This window comes from Cryptotermes secundus, unplaced genomic scaffold (genome assembly GCF_002891405.2).
Source record: "Cryptotermes secundus unplaced genomic scaffold, Csec_1.0 scaffold821, whole genome shotgun sequence".
Lineage (NCBI taxonomy): Eukaryota > Metazoa > Arthropoda > Insecta > Blattodea > Kalotermitidae > Cryptotermes > Cryptotermes secundus.
In genome coordinates this window covers 368,800-385,174 of record NW_019734976.1, presented here as the reverse complement: position 1 = coordinate 385,174, position 16,375 = coordinate 368,800, and the positions used below count along the sequence as shown (strand labels likewise).

General features: G+C 37.3%; 1 protein-coding gene across 1 annotated transcript in view; it reads right to left on the bottom strand.

The window, feature by feature from the left end:
* LOC111869153 (protein unc-80 homolog) overlaps positions 1 to 16,375 on the bottom strand; it is a gene marked incomplete in the record, with an annotated part of 381,072 nt that overhangs the window by 38,562 nt on the left and 326,135 nt on the right. The window contains 3 exon segments of the mRNA XM_033753297.1: positions 1,659 to 1,871; positions 8,831 to 8,996; positions 10,897 to 11,081. Coding sequence (XP_033609188.1) covers positions 1,659 to 1,871; positions 8,831 to 8,996; positions 10,897 to 11,081 — 564 coding nt within the window.

The following is a 16,375-nucleotide window of genomic DNA, read 5'->3' as shown; positions in this document are numbered from 1 at the left end:
GTGGCGAAACTTTTGCTGGTCCTAATTCTTTCTTGGAATATCTTGTAAAATTCCTTGTTATGATCTTCTGTTTCCTTTATTTGTCTTCCCTCATCGAACGATACTCTAGCCTCGTAGAAGAGACTTTCGTACGTGTAGTCGTAGGCCATGGGACAGTTCCCTGATTGGATTAAATGCCCAAGAGGGGATACCTCTTTGTAACATTTGCTAATGACTGGTAGTTCATTTTCTCCTCTCCCTGGGTTATCGTGTAGAGCTGATAATTCTTCCAGCAGCTGGATCATGGTACTGTAGGAGTACTAACAAAGAGTAGAAACGCCATCTGTTGTATATCAGTCATACAAGAACTGCAGTATAGCTTTGTTTATTGGGTGACAGACATGTCATTTTCCCAAGAACGAGACCAGCCATTTTGACTGAGGCTAAAGAGTGTGATCAGGTTTTCTTCACTGACGAAGCATGGTTTCATCTTAGTGGCTACGTGAACAGTCAAAACAATAGGATTTGGTCATCTTAAAAACCACATGTGTTACATGGAAAGCCCTTGCACTGTCAGAAATTTTGAGTGTGGTGTGCTGTATCATGTCGTTGAATAGTGGGCCCAATTTTCTTTGAAACAACACTGAACAGTCCGGTGTACCAAGACATCATTACACAGTTTACTGCGTTTCTTTAAGTTGTTGAACGTGAGTGTTGGTTGTAGCAACATGGTGCCACATGTCACAAATCTAATGAAACCATGCAGTTCTTGCACGAGTTTTTCAGTGATGATCTCATTTCGAAAGGATTGTGGCCCCCACGTTCGCCCAATTTGTCACCTGCAAATTTTTTGCTTTGGGGATACATCAAAGGGATTGTCTATAAAAACAATCTGCATACACTGGATGACCTCAAGAGGAACATTACGACAGCAATTAACAGAATCAGTTTACAGGTGCTCCACAAAGTGGCCTCACAAACTTAGTAAAAAGAGTTCATGCATGCATTGCTGAACAGGGAAGCCATTTCAAGCATATGTCATAAAAACATGATTTTATTTTTCATTTCTAAGATGTAAGGTTATAAACATTAATAGTAAGTGCTATATGTCTTGTAGTTTGTGCATTAAAGCAGCAAAATATAATTGCTTAGTGGCATGTTCTCTACATACCTCACAAAGTTGATGATGAATGTATGCCATTTTCATGTTTCTTGTATTTAAGAAACAGATTACAGACTGCATTTCACATACAGCGGGCTACTTGATTTTCTTGAACATTGTAAACTCACAGGATGATGCATAAACATGGTTTGACTGTTTGCAAATGGAGTCTGTGCCTCCCAAAAAGGACCACCAAACTTTGCCTGCATGCACCATTATGAGCGCAGTGCTGCAGCAGCAATATTTGCAAATGGAACTTATTTTGTGTATATGCCTCATAACATAATCTGTAATGTAATGGTCTTCGGTCTACTAAATATGGATATTTTATCCTTTGTGCTTTGTAAAGAATAAACTATTAGCAAGCACACTGTATGGAGCTACATTAAGCAATAAAATCATTTCTCCCTGCACAGGATTTGTGGAGTTATTTAATAACAATAAACAATAAAAACAACAAACATAAAAGGAAACCATTCTTCAAATTTCCTAAAAATTATTATATTTTTGAACTCACCTCGATGAGTAGGCTGACTGGTTGAGGTATTATCAGGTTTAGCCATGGAATCTTTTCCCACGCTGTGGTCACCTGTCAAAAGGTCAATGAGTGATGGACGATGTTGACGCTGGTGTGGGCCTGCTCCCACTTCACTGGGTTGTCCCAGGCCATGGTGCTGTCCTTGCTGCATGTCTGACAGAATTTTTAATTTCTTTGTATCTCTTTCTTCATCTAGTTTATGGAAGAAGGAATGAAATTGAAGACAAACAGATCAAATCCCATTTATCCTTATTATTAGAGTACATGTCAATAATGCAACAATATAAAGACATCAAGAATGTCACTCACTAAAAATGTATTTTAATATCATGAAAAGTTAAACAGTTCTGTATAGTGTGACTGGTGAAGATATTTCTTATTTCAATTATTTATACCTTTAAATGTTTCGGTCTTCACAGACCATCATTAGAGGGACACCTTTACTTCAATAAAGTTGGAAGTTACTACCATAAATTATGTTCTGAACGTTCAAATATATGCATTAATATTAATAATATACAATTGGGTATAAAATCTAAAGTTTTCACAACTACAGCAGCTGTTCTAATACATTAAAATATTTGTAATTGGTTTATTAAGAGTTTACTGGAATTTGTAAACCAAGTAGGTTCGTGTCATCTTTCTTATTATTTCTCTTGAGAGGGGCTGAGCGTGTGCCACCTTGCTGTTCTCTAGAAGAGGGTTCCCTCATGTTGTCCTGTTATGTGTTTGTGGCGGCTGTGTTGTTTTTACGACATGAACCTATTTGGTTTATAAATTCCAATAAAATCTTAACAAACAGTTACAAATATTTTAATGTATTGGAAAAGCCACTGCAGTTGTAAAAATTTCAGATTTTATACCCAACTGTATATTATTAATATTAATGTATATATTTTAACGTTCAGAACATAAATTGTAATAGTAACTTCCAACTGTATTGATGCAAAGGTGTCCCTCTGATGATGGTCTCTGAAGACTGAAACATGTAAGGGCATAAATAACTGAAATAAGAAAAATCTTCACCAGTCACACTGGACAGAACTGTTTAACTTTTCATGATTTTGTTAGTGTGATGGACCAGAATGGAACAAATCAAATGTATCTTAATACTTTATGATGCTGAAATCATTAAAATGTCAATAGGACATTAAGAGTATATTTCATACAATAAAAGTGATTATCAAAATTTCTGAAATGTCTTTAGTTTTACCTGTATTTTTCTAGTTTTTACAACATGTTTCGGCCTCATATGGGCCATCATCAGGTAATTTCTCTTTCTGGGGAGACCACTGCATGGTGAACAAGTGCAGTGCAGTGGTCTCCCCAAAATATAAATCACCTGATGATGGCCCACATGAGGCCGAAGCATGTCATTAAAAACTAGCAAAATACATGTAAAACTAAAGACATTTAAGAAATTTTGATAATCACTTTTAATGTATAAAATATACTTTTAGTGTCCTATTGACATTTTAACGATTTTAACATCATTAAGTATTAAAATACATTTTTAGTGAGTGATTTTCTTGACATCTTTTATATTGTTGCATTATTGACGTGTACTCTAACAATAAGGATAATGCCTCAATGCAAAAGGATGCTAAAATATAATACAAATCCCATTTGTATTGAGAAAAATTCTTTCAGTTCAAAACAGAGTGTTTTCCATTAAATCTCTTTCATTTTGTTCCCAAAGGGATTCCACTGAACCTGCAATTGTTGAAGAACACCTGGTATGTATAACATTGTTACAAGAGAATGTTCAATTACCCCACTGATATTTATATGATTTTTTACCCTTCCAAAAGTCCTTTTCCATTTACCGCCTTTATAAGTTATGGCAAAGAGAACATGAAGAGTTCAACCTTCTGCAATATAAACTCTTTGTAGTTTGCTGAAAGTCAGCTGATCCTTCGGACAAAGCAGCAAGCTGCCTTGGTTTGCTGCCTGCATCATGCTGTAATGGTACAGAGGAAAAGGAATCATCCTGAATGCGACCCATTAGGGTTATGGTCAGAGTCTGAACTATCGATGATATGGCAACAGCAGAAGCCTGGCAGGTGAAAATGCTCTGTGGCACTACACAAACCAACCCCAACCCCTTCCCCTGTCATGGGTTAAGTAAAGAAATTAATGAGGGCAGAGAGTAGTATGTCTTTAATTATGAAGCAAGACAGTTATAATTCTAGCTATGAGCTTGGTCTCGAGAATTGAGAGACAAATGAATAGAGTATACTGGGGAAGATGATGTCAGATATAGGCTTCGGGTTCCAAGCAGAGATATGATCCAGCACAAACCCACTTGGCAATCACTTCCTTTTTTTATTGATAACCTTAGAATATTATTTAATTACTTAAATAAGAATGTTGTCATTACATGGGTTACCCATTATGCTTGTGTTTGGTGCCACAGTGGCCACAGCTTAGTACTGTAGATATGTATCTATTCTGTTGGGTTCAAATGACAGTAAACACTATTGGGCATACCACTGATTTAGAGTGACAAGACATAGGGACTCAGGTTAATTACAGGTAGTGCAGCCAGAGCTATAATTTTACTAGGTATTTTTATTTCTGCCTACAGTTCACTCTATGTTCACATAACTGATATTTTATTCTTCATGAACCAACTACTTTCTGTTTTCTGTATAGTGTATTTTATTTTTCCGTTACCAGAGAAATGTGTTAAATGCCTTTAAACTACATCACCTAGTGAAGGGTTAATGGCCTAACCTCCCTTAACCTTTAAGAGACAGGCTATTTAAATGGCAGTAGTTGTATCAGGCCGGAGTTTATTTAAATGCCCACAACTCTAGAGGATTAAATTTGTGATCATGTTACTAAAAATGCTGTAACTTATAAAATTTTTCTGGTAAATGAACGAAATTAACGTAGCTTTTATCTGGAAAGAATATAGAATCAGATATTGTAATTGACAGGTTTTAAAATCTGTAAACATTCTTAAACTGATTAAATTTTTTTTTTTTGAGCGTTTGTCCACAATTCTGCTTAAAACTCCTGCACAATACGTTTCAGCAGTATAAATGTCAGCTCCTGGCATAACAGAGGGAGCGGAAGTTCATATTTGTTTCTGCTGAATCATATTCTCAGATTACAGATGTTGCCAGTTCCTAGTAGCATACGTAATAAATTCTTGCAACATTAGATCAGAAGGCAGTTGTGTGATACAGATTCAGACTGCGGTACAGATGATTTTGACAGTGGTCACGACAGAAGCTCCGCAAGTGAAGTCAACAAAGAACCATTATCTTCGTTGACAACCTGGGGACCAGCACACCAGCATGACAGGAGGGGTGTGAATAATTTTTCTGGTGGAGCAGTAGGAATAAATCTCAATGAAGCTCCACGCATAAATAAGGATTCTGCCTCACTCTGCGTTTTCATGCTTTACTTCGCAGGAATTATCCAGCTGCTGGTGGAAGAGACTAACAGATATTATCACCAGGACCTAGACAGACTTGAAGACGGACCTTCTCCGTGCCCTGATGTTACCGACTCCAAGATGTTTCTGTTTCTAGGAATCATCATTCAAATGGGACATAATATAAGGGACAGACTAAAGGACTGCTGGTCAACTGCTGAGCAATCATGCACACCTTTCTACAGCAACACAATGAAACGTGACCGTTTTCTTCACATTCTTCGTTTCGTTCATTTTGCAGATAACAATACAGAAATTGACAGGAATGCCAACAGTTGTGACCGACTAGGGAAAATTCGGACCATCTTTGATACTCTAAATGATGCATATCAAAAATATTATAATCCTTCTGAACATTTATCTGCTGATGAAATAACTGTCAAATTCAAAGAGAGGCTGGTTTTCAGACAGTACATTCCTAAGAAACACAAAAGTTTCGGAATCGAAATCTACAAACTCTGTGACGCTGCGCACTTATGACATGAAGGTTTTCTTAGGGAAAGACAAGACACGTGCCGACCAAGATGTGACAGCGACACATGCTACGGTTAGGGACCTCTGCAGAAGAGTTGAGGGAGTAGGCCACAAACTGTACATGGACAATTTCTTTTCATCACCAGACTTGTTTGACAAACTAGTGACGAAGAAAATAAGTTGCTGTGGGACATTCAGACCGAATAGGAAGGGCTTGCCTCAAGACTTTCACAACAGACACCTTTGACTGAAGAAAGGTGACATTTGGGTTAGGGTGAGAGGGGACATGACAGCACTAGTTTGGAAGGATAAACATGATGTTTATATGTTGACAAAGATGCACTCTCCTCTAGCAGAAGGCAATTTCTGTGATGAGCATGGAAATGCCATGAAACCAGCAATCATTGCAGATTACAACTAGCACATGGGATATGTCAACAAGGCACACAGAATGACAAACAGCTATCCCATCAGTCGTCATACCTAGAAATGGACAAACAAATTGTTCTTCCATCTCCTGGATCTGACGATTCTGAACAGTTTCATCATGTTGTCATGCTGTGGTGCGAAACTGTCACATCGAGACTTTCATCTTGCCCTTGTGTGAAATGTGCTGGGACATGTTGCAAGGGGTCCACCTCGCCCACAATGGCCCATAGGTCAACCTCCTGCTCTGCCATCTACAATATGTCGATTAGAGGAAGCCAGTCGACATCACTGGCCAACTTCGTCAACCATGAGACTGAACTGTCATGTGTGCTCTTCATGTGGAAAGAAGAGAAATATGCGAGCAAGGTGCATAAAATGCGACGTTGGCCTCTGCATTTTTGGGTGTTTCCAGGTGTACCACATGAAGGCTAGATTCAGTTAGATGATGCAGGAGTGAAGCCTGTTTACTTATCAAGCTGATGCCAAAAAAGAATGTAAGTAAAACAAATATTTCTTTCTTAAAATGAGTTTTTCAAAACACTGTGCATGTGCGTGGACCACACGTCCCATATGGTGCACTTTGGCCACGACGACTACACTTTAAATGTACCATATGGCATACTTCATCTCTTAAGGGTCAAAGTTTAACTTTGCATAACAAGTGCAGCAATACATAACAGTATTTGTTTCTTGCTTGGCTTATGCTCAAACACTGAAGACAGGTGACCTGCTACTTGAAATTGCCAATTGGCTTTTAACAGACTACGCAGCTATATATCCCAGAGGACAGACCTCTTCCTAAGATACTCTTCAGCTGATCTGTTGCTAACTATTAATATTACATTTCTGTCCTTTATAGTTAAATTTATAAACCGTGACTGAGAATTGAATCAGTTCTGTAATCAAGGATACTAAATTTTTTACATATGTTCCAAACATATGTGTTCTTACATTCTCTATGTTTATTTTTTAAACACTTAACCATACTGAAAACATAATCATTCTTGATGAACTCACAAATCTGTAAATCCCTTGTGCCTGTGATTAATTTTTACATGTTTATTGAGGAATGCTTACCAACTTCTTAGTTGTTGTACTGAGTATGGTGACATTTCATAAATGCTTACACATTCTACTATCAATAGTGTAAGTGTTCAGTGTAATTATTCAGTTGATTTATAAGTTTGTCATTAATGCCAGAGTTTTTGTATTCTTATCTTTCATTACCTATAAAATAAGACTTGGAATTGATAATTAATTCCACATTTATTGTAAGATGTATGATTTATTCTGTATCCAAAAGGATTTAATATTATGTATCCATAGAACGCAAAATAAATTTGAAATATGAAATTAACCACCACTGTGAGGACCTCAAATTCTACAAAATGCGAACATGCCTACAGAAAATGGTTTTCTTTTATGAATAATGCAAAATTCTGTTACATCACCTGCATTACTTTGGACTGTTGATGAAAAGAACTTTGGTTGTTTTCACCACAGTCATAATTTTTACATTAGAAATATTACTAGTTTTTATGTCATGCATATTGTTTTTCACTTTTCACAATAACAACGGAAATCATAAAATGTCCTGTTTCCAGCTAAGATTATTACATGGTTTCATTTTCCATAGATGAAATACATAATACATTCATGAGATTCAAACCACACAAAAGGAAACTGAATGAAATATCTTTCCAGAAATAACTAAATGACTGAGAACTTCCTTTGTACTTCACTTCATCATAAGTCGGTCTCATGACATTAGGATCAGATCTTATATGTAGAGGACTTCTGGATGCAAATGGGACATTTGTTGTTTGTACAAGTGGAAACTGTAGGTTTTAAAAATATCAAGCCAATGCACCTGAATATATTATTATTATTATTCTGTTGCTCCCTACCTGGAAAAGTCCGCAAGTTCTGTAAGTTATGAGGATCAGTTTCAACCCTAACCAGTGTAGCACCAAATAGAACTTAACTGCAAACTTACACTGTATAATAGGCTTGAATAGTTGCCATTCAGGTGAATAACTACAAGCAGGAAGTTTACATTTACCGCCTAATAGAGACTGGCTGTGGGCCTCACTTGGCCTACTAACAAGGGACATCACATATTATTTTCTGAGAAGTAAAGTGCACAGAATATGAACCCAACTACTTAGGTGTATTGATTACTGAGGTCAAGAATACATGAAGCTTGTCTCCTCCCTCTCTTATGACTACTGGACTGTGCCCACAAAAAAAAATTATCTTTACGTAAACTGGGCATAAAAGATGCCTGTTCTTAACCTACGTTTTTGTTAGATAAAATTATATTGAAAACTTAAAGTCATATATTCCTTTTGGCCATTTGTCTATTATCTACCACCATGGGTCTGTGTAGTTATCGTTTTTAACGTCAATTGTTTGCCACACAACGAAACAGCAATCAACACAATTAATTTAGAAAATTAAAAAACAATTATATTCTCATACAAACCAGGCAAGAGACAGAGGAATGTAGAACACTTGACTAATGAATTATACTATACATATAATGAAACATATATAATAAGTTTTCAGATAAATGTTATATTCCTCCATTTATTTAAAATTTACTTACTTCAAGTTTTTAACCTTTCCGATTACTAATAGTTTAAATTATTTTATGAAATGACATCATGTCTTTGCACCATTCAAAACATAAACTTCTGGTCAGCTTCTACCACATTTGATTTAGGCAGAAATTTTAGAACTCATGGTGCTAAATGCATACTGAATATTTTTCTGTGCCATATTAACAATTTAAGGTACTAACCATATCTGCGATCTTCTATCTCCTCCTTGAGTTCCTTCATCTCATGTGCCAGGTCCATGAGCAGCATACCCTTACATTTCACAATGGGCAAGTTGAAGCCCTTCAGCTTCTCTCGAATAACAAACTGAAGATGGCGTTCATGGTCTGTGACTGGCGGCTGACACAACTATAAGCAACAGACATAATTCTTCACTTTCACATTTTTTTATTATGAATGTATAAGTCAGAGCAGTTTTTCTGTTTGAATTCACACTTATGACAGACCAGAATTAAAAAACAAGAAATATTCTTGCGTTTATAATCCACCAGTATGTAACCGTTTGAAACAAATCATTAGTTTTAAACTGAAAGAGCTAAATAAACTGCAAAGTACATCCAAAATGCTGGCCATAAAGAGATCCTGTTTAAAATACATTATTAATAATGTAAAAGTGACAAATGTGTGATCCACAAGTATAGTCATCCTTTGTCAAGTAAATGTCATGTAATAGAGCTTGATTATATTCTAAGAGATGTCCAAAACACACAGCTGAAAAAAAAAGTTACTTACAAAATAATCTCCACATAATTTGTTATACTGGCCTCGTTCAAAGACTATACGACAATAAGAAGAATTTCTGGGATGAGCCAATTGCTTATTTTCCTTTGATACAACCTGGACTGCACAGAAAATGATGCGTCCAACTGCTGGATGTGGTTCTCTCTGCTGTCTGCCCCCAAGTTATATAAACAGGAAACAGGCCAACAGACAGAATGCTGTGAGTCTGGAAAACTTCCAGAGCTGTCATACCATAAAATGTCATGAGTTCTGGGAGATCCAGAAACAAGAATCACTATGCTGGTGAAGGCCACCAACAATTTACTCACCGTTGTCCTTCTCCTCCTCCTCCTCCTCATCATCATCAGACAGACAGACAGATACACTTTTAGTATTTGTACTGCCGAAGCAAGAGCACAACTCCCAGAGCCTTGAGACAGTAAAATATGGTCATGAGTCCTCTGGGAATTGGAATCTAGGATGTCTACGTTGGTGAGGAGCAGTAGCAATTTACCAGCCTAGACACATAATTTACCCAACCAACTGGCAGACAGACATACAGGCCCATGATATAAATCCCAGAGTCATGAAAGAGTACAATATGGTCATCATTCTTGTGGGACTTGGAAGCAAGAATAACTGTGCTGGAGATGGCCAGGAGAAATATATCAACTGACAGACACACAGACATAGAGAGAGTAAGGTGATTTCATAAGCTTCCTTTTCTTGCTATGAAATAATAATGAGAGGCTTATGAGATTACCTTCTTAACTTTGTGATTGTATGTTGGTCTGCAGATCACCCTTATTCCTGAAAGCCAGAATAGTGGAGCCCTGTGTGTCTCCCCCATCACTGCTAGCACCAGTTGCCAGGCAACAGTTTGGCAAAAGAATCATATGCAACATTTTCTATGCAGTCCACATTGTATCAAAGGAAATTAGGTGATTAGATCTTAACAGAACTTCTTGCTTCAAAATGAGGAAAGTAGGTTAAAAAGAGAAGAATGATGACATTATGTTCATAAGAAGAGGCAAAGAGACCAACAAATTTACATATACTTAGGAAAGCAGAACTGCAAACCTTGTTCAGGATGAAAGGCTGCAGCAGTACAAAAAGCGGTATCCTCTGAGATACAACAAAGTCTATGAAATTCCACCAGATGGAANACGTTGCTGCAAGACAGGCATATGTAACGACGACTTAGCGCTCTTAAACGCGTGTGTCATTAAATACAGTCCTCCTGACAACAGGCCAGTGAAAAATCTAACAATCTACAGCAAAACCATCAATTATTATGGGCGTTATAACATACGTGTGCAGCTGGACGAAACATACACGTCGAACCCCCCCAGACGATTTAAATCCCTGACGAAACATACACGACGAACCACGGCAACGGGTTAATAGAACTTCTTGCTTCAAAATGAGGAAAGTAGGTTAAAAAGAGAAGAATGATGACATTATGTTCATAAGAAGAGGCAAAGAGACCAACAAATTTACATATACTTAGGAAAGCAGAACTGCAAACCTTGTTCAGGATGAAAGGCTGCAGCAGTACAAAAAGCGGTATCCTCTGAGATACAACAAAGTCTATGAAATTCCACCAGATGGAACCCCCTTCATTGCGTTTTCCCAGGTCTCTGATTGTTCGTGCTATGCGTGGCCAATCAGCAACCAGCTCACCCTCAAAGCAGATGATCATGATTTTTAGAGCTGTAACAAACACAATATACAAAACTTTAACCAAGAATGAATAATGACCTTCAGTCTTACTTTAATTTCACAGAGACTATATGAGTGTATTGTGTCACTGTGTTTTCATCTCTAAAGTGAAGCTGTCCCTATGCTCCATCAAGCAGCATACCATGAAGACATTCCTTGCTTGATTAAGCATATAAAATGAATACAGTTGAGTGGATATATAGGACCATACATTTTTTGACTTGGCACTTTATGTAGGTGAGTCATAAATTATGAATAAATTATATTCTCTCTGAATGTACCTTTTCAAACTAGGGGAATGAAAACATAAATGCACATTACACAAAGTACAGTGTACAAACGTTCTGACATAAATATGCTTGTATGGAAAAAGAGAACTGAAAACCATATGGTTTCTATTATTTCTTGGGACATAAACGCTTATATACCAAATATGACACAAATCTTCCAATTCTGTGAGGTGCTGCAAGAGTGCAGACATATGTATAGGCGATGACATTCGAAAAAACCATTTTGATAATCTCAAAGATACCTAAAATATATTTTCTATCAAGATCTCCAGATAAATTTTTTCCACACTCCCAACATTGAGGATGGAAACATGTTACAGTACCAGCACAATTTCAAAATAAAAAAAAATAAGAGAATTCACACCAATGTAAGCTTGTGACTGAACAAGTGGGGCAAGAACTGAATAAAGTTTATCTCCGCATCCAAGAACAAATTAAGGAAAGGGGGGGGAAAATTTAAATACATACACCTTGAAAGTTTACATTTTATTTAATACAGGCTCATTTTTTGTAGGGCGTTAGTGTGTTCAGATACAAGTTATGTCTGCCTACGTAACTGTTAAAATGTTATCTAAATTTGACTTACAAATGTATAAAGAGTGCAACATAATGTGAATGATCCAAACCTAAAACACAGTTTTGCAATGAATGTGAAGCGAGGCTCTAACATTTTACTAGATATAACACTGTAAACTGAGTTGACAAAACGAGGTCATGTTTTGTACAGGTGTTTGAACATGTAAATACATAAATGCAGTGCTTTTTTTCTTGTAAGAATAAGGCTGCCAGTCCTCAAACCTTATCAGCAGGGAAAGTTGAGAATGCCCCTTGCCTTCATATTACAAAAAGTTATTTGTAGATATTGTTGTTTCAAATTATAATAATAGTTTTAATAGAAAAAAAAATAAGATACACAAGGTCTCACAATAAAGTTCGCGAACTCGCCACTGTGTGCTTGCTGTGGCAGCAGTGGCCAAAAACTTTAGTATGGATTGATAATGTTGGCATATCAGCGTCTCACAGCTGTGTTGTTGTTGATCTATGGAAGTCTTTTTCTGAGTGGCGTATATTATTGTTTGAGTGTCTTTGGTGCGAGAATATTGGAGCTTAAATTAGAGCAAAGAATGAACATTAAATTTCTTGTTAAACTTGGCAAGAGTGGAAGAGAAATCAGAGATGTTAATGCAAGTTTACGGGGATAATGCTATAAAGAAAACAGCAGTTTACAAGTGGGTGACACGTTTTTCTGAGGGCAGATAAAGTGTTACTGATGAAGAGAGATCAGGGTGGTCAGCAATAAGTTGAACTGAAGAAAACATTGCAGAAGTTCATGACATTGTGCGTGAAAATCATTGGCTGACTGTCAGAAGCATAACAGAGATAGCAACCATTGACAAGAAGCAGTTCACCGAAGATCTTGATAGAGGAAGGTGTGTGCAATATGGTCCCAAAGGAGCTTACTAAAGAACAAAAGCAAAGATTAATTGAAATCTGCCAATACACCTCTTGGAGAGACAAGATGACATTTAGGACCACATCACAAGTGATGAAACATGAATCTACAATATGGCTCTGAAATTAAGCAGCAAAGTGCACAATGGAAAACTGCCAATTCCCCATGACCAATAATCTTCTTACAGTCCAAATCAAAAGTCAAAACAATGTTGCTAACTTCTTTTGATATTAGAGAGATTGTTCATTATGAGTTTATATCAACTGGACAAACAGTAAACCAAGTTTACTATTTGGAAGTACTGAAAAGGCTGCATGGAAAAATTAGACAGAAACAACTCATGGATCTTGCATCACGACAATGCACCTGTGCATACAGCACTGTCTGTGAGGGAGCTTTTAGCTAGTAAACATATAACTGAACTGGAACACCCTCCCTATTCACCAGATCTAGCCTCCAATGACTTTTTTCTGTTCCTGAAGATTAAGGAAATATTGAAAGGAAGGTATTTGATGAGTGAAGACTGGGTGATCTGGTGTTGGTCCAAGTAGACTCTTCATTGCACTAAGTGAGTCTGAGCATATCAAGAAGAGTGTTCAGGTCAGATGACTGGCATAAAGAGGGGCTGTGCATATTGTATACAGTCCTGCTGTGCAGACATTGCTGAAATAATATAGGTGGAACCTGAGAATGGGATCATTAGAAACAAACTTGCATCCAGTTCATCTGTCAATCGAAGACCCATCAGTCTAGACAGACTGAGATCATCTCCAAGAATAATGTGTGCATAGAGGGGCTGGTGTGCTCCTTCTGTTTTGAATAAGATGGAAATCATAAGTATGTGAGACAATAAGACTGGAAGAAATTGAGGTATGTCTGTGAGAGACAACCCACAACAAGATACCTTAGATATTTTCTAGAAGTTGTTGGAAACATACTCCCACCAGTTGAGGAAGAGCTCTAGAGTTGATCTCATACCTGTAACATAGAGTTAGGAGAAAATTGCACTCTCAGATGAGTGATGGAGATGTGCTGTGTGTATGCATACCTGCAGAGCAGGTCCTTCTGCAAGGAGAGTGCAGCTGGGAGATCACAGTGCTGGTGAGGACCAGAAGCAATGTAGCAGTTAGTCAGTTAGACCGACTGAGCACTACACAGAAAGACCAGTCCCTCCCTTCATCAAACAGGAGGCCCCACTTAATGTGTACGTGTCTAGGGAAGAACAAAAACCTTGATCATAGATCTTGATGAGACCCAAAGCCAATAATGATTGTGCTGGTGAGAACCAACAGCAATTTAACTGACCAACAGGAGGAAAGTGGTGGTTCCCCCGATTCCACATAAAGCTTAGAAGATGACTGGTGCAGGTAGTGCCACTTTCAAGATGTCTTCCAGTATTATGGACGGGATGTAAGATATATAATTTGGATTCGGCAGCAGAACCCCAAACAAAACTGCCACAGTCAATTATGAAGTGAATGAGGACAAAGTAGAGCCGAAGCACTGGTGTTCTTTCTATGCCCCACGATTTTGATAGAACCCTTAGAATGTGTGGTGCTGTCAGCACTTGCAGCAGAGTTGCCTCAGGCAGGACTGCATGCTGACCAAGACGTAGGCCCGAAATTGTGGAGACAGTACAAATGGTAAAGTATGTACACCCGGCTCACACATGAAGTAGACACACTGTTCTTCTTTTGGCAAAAAAAAAAAAAAGGGGGGTCAATTGGGAAATTTGATTTATTACCAGCTGCAGCTGTCATTTCAAGTGTGTTTATATATAGAGTTGAGCCACAATATTGTAGTCAGTATAGCGACTGGCTACTGGCTGAATGACCATGGGGTCAGGGTTTGAGTCCTGGTACAGTCAAGAATTTTCACTTCTCCATGTCATCCAGACCGGCTCTGGGGCCTACTCAACCTCCTACCCAATGGGCACCAGGGGTAAAGAGGCCAGGGCGTGAAGCTGATCACTCACCTCCAACTAGTGCCAAGGTCAAGAAAACATGGGTGTATACATCCACTCCACCATATGACTTCATGGCATAGTACTTACTTAGTTAAATACAGGGACAACTTTATCTTACTTTACCAACTTTACATATAGAAGAACCATAGAAGGATCACAGAAGACTGCAATGTCATTGACACAGGGAGAGGTCAAGATTGATGGGCCAACTGCATTTGCAGTGTTATTGAAGGCAAACATAATTAGTGTGATACTTAGGAATGACCCTTGAGACATACTATTTTCTTGAAGACGTGAATAAGTGTGTTGCCGACATGGTCATGGAAACAAAGAACCTACAGCACACTGGAAAGAAGGAGAGTGAATAAACCCCTTAGATTGTATCAGTAGGGTTCAGAGAATTCTGAAGCTCTATGTCATATAGTAAATCTTTTCGTGAAGACATATACAACATTATGACGCAAGACGAAAGCATTTTGAATTTGTTGCTCCATCTGGGCAGAGTGATCTGCTTGTGAAAGGTGATGACAAAAACCATACTGGGAATTAGAAAGACACTTTTACCTCTGTAGGAACCATATGTTACAGAGTACTATTAGGATTTTCTACTCCAGTTTTACGAGAAGAAAAATAAAGAGCAAACCAAATGTTCATGAATGGTTAACTACAGGAATATGTATTTCATGTAGAAATAAAAGAAATCTTTATTTACAGTGTAGGACTAGTAATTATATTAAATTAAAAGAACATTACAAACAATACTGTAAAATTCTAACTAATGTCATCAAAGCGGCTAAAAAAATTCACTACGACAGGAGGATTATAGACTAAAAATAAATCAAAAACTATTTGGAACATAATCAAAACTGAAACTGGGAAAAAAGAAGATAAAGTAGACATTGAATCCCTTGATATCAAGGGTATTATAACTTCCGACCAACAAATCATGGCAAAAAATCTTAATGATTATTTTGTAACAGTTGCTGAGGATATTATTGATAATACAAGTATTAGTAAAACTGGACAGCCTATGCATGATAACTATTTAAATTATATGTCCTCAATGTTCACGAGTCCGCTGTCAAATATTCGACCTAAGCATGCCTCTACCCATGAGATAGAAGGAATCATCAAATCCTTAAAAGCCAAATACTCCCATGGTTATGATGAGATACCTGTCGCAATATTGAAAGCTAGTGCCCTATTTATTAGTTCTCCGCTAACATATATTGTAAATAAATCTCTTTCATCAGGAATTTACCCAACTAGACTGAAATTTTCAATAGTAAAACCAGTATTTAAAAGTGGGGATAAACTTAACATCTCTAACTATAGACCAATATCTTTGTTACCGGCTTTCTCTAAGGTATTTGAAAAGGTAATATATTCAAGGCTTAACCAGCATCTAATACAAAATAAGATACTTGCTAGTGATCAATATGGATTTAGAAAAAACTCTACAACAAATAGGGCCTCTTTTAAATTATTAAATGAAATTTTATAGCCATGAACAATAAATTAACTATTGGGGGCATTTTCTATGACCTGAAGAAAGCATTTGACTGTGTTAACCACG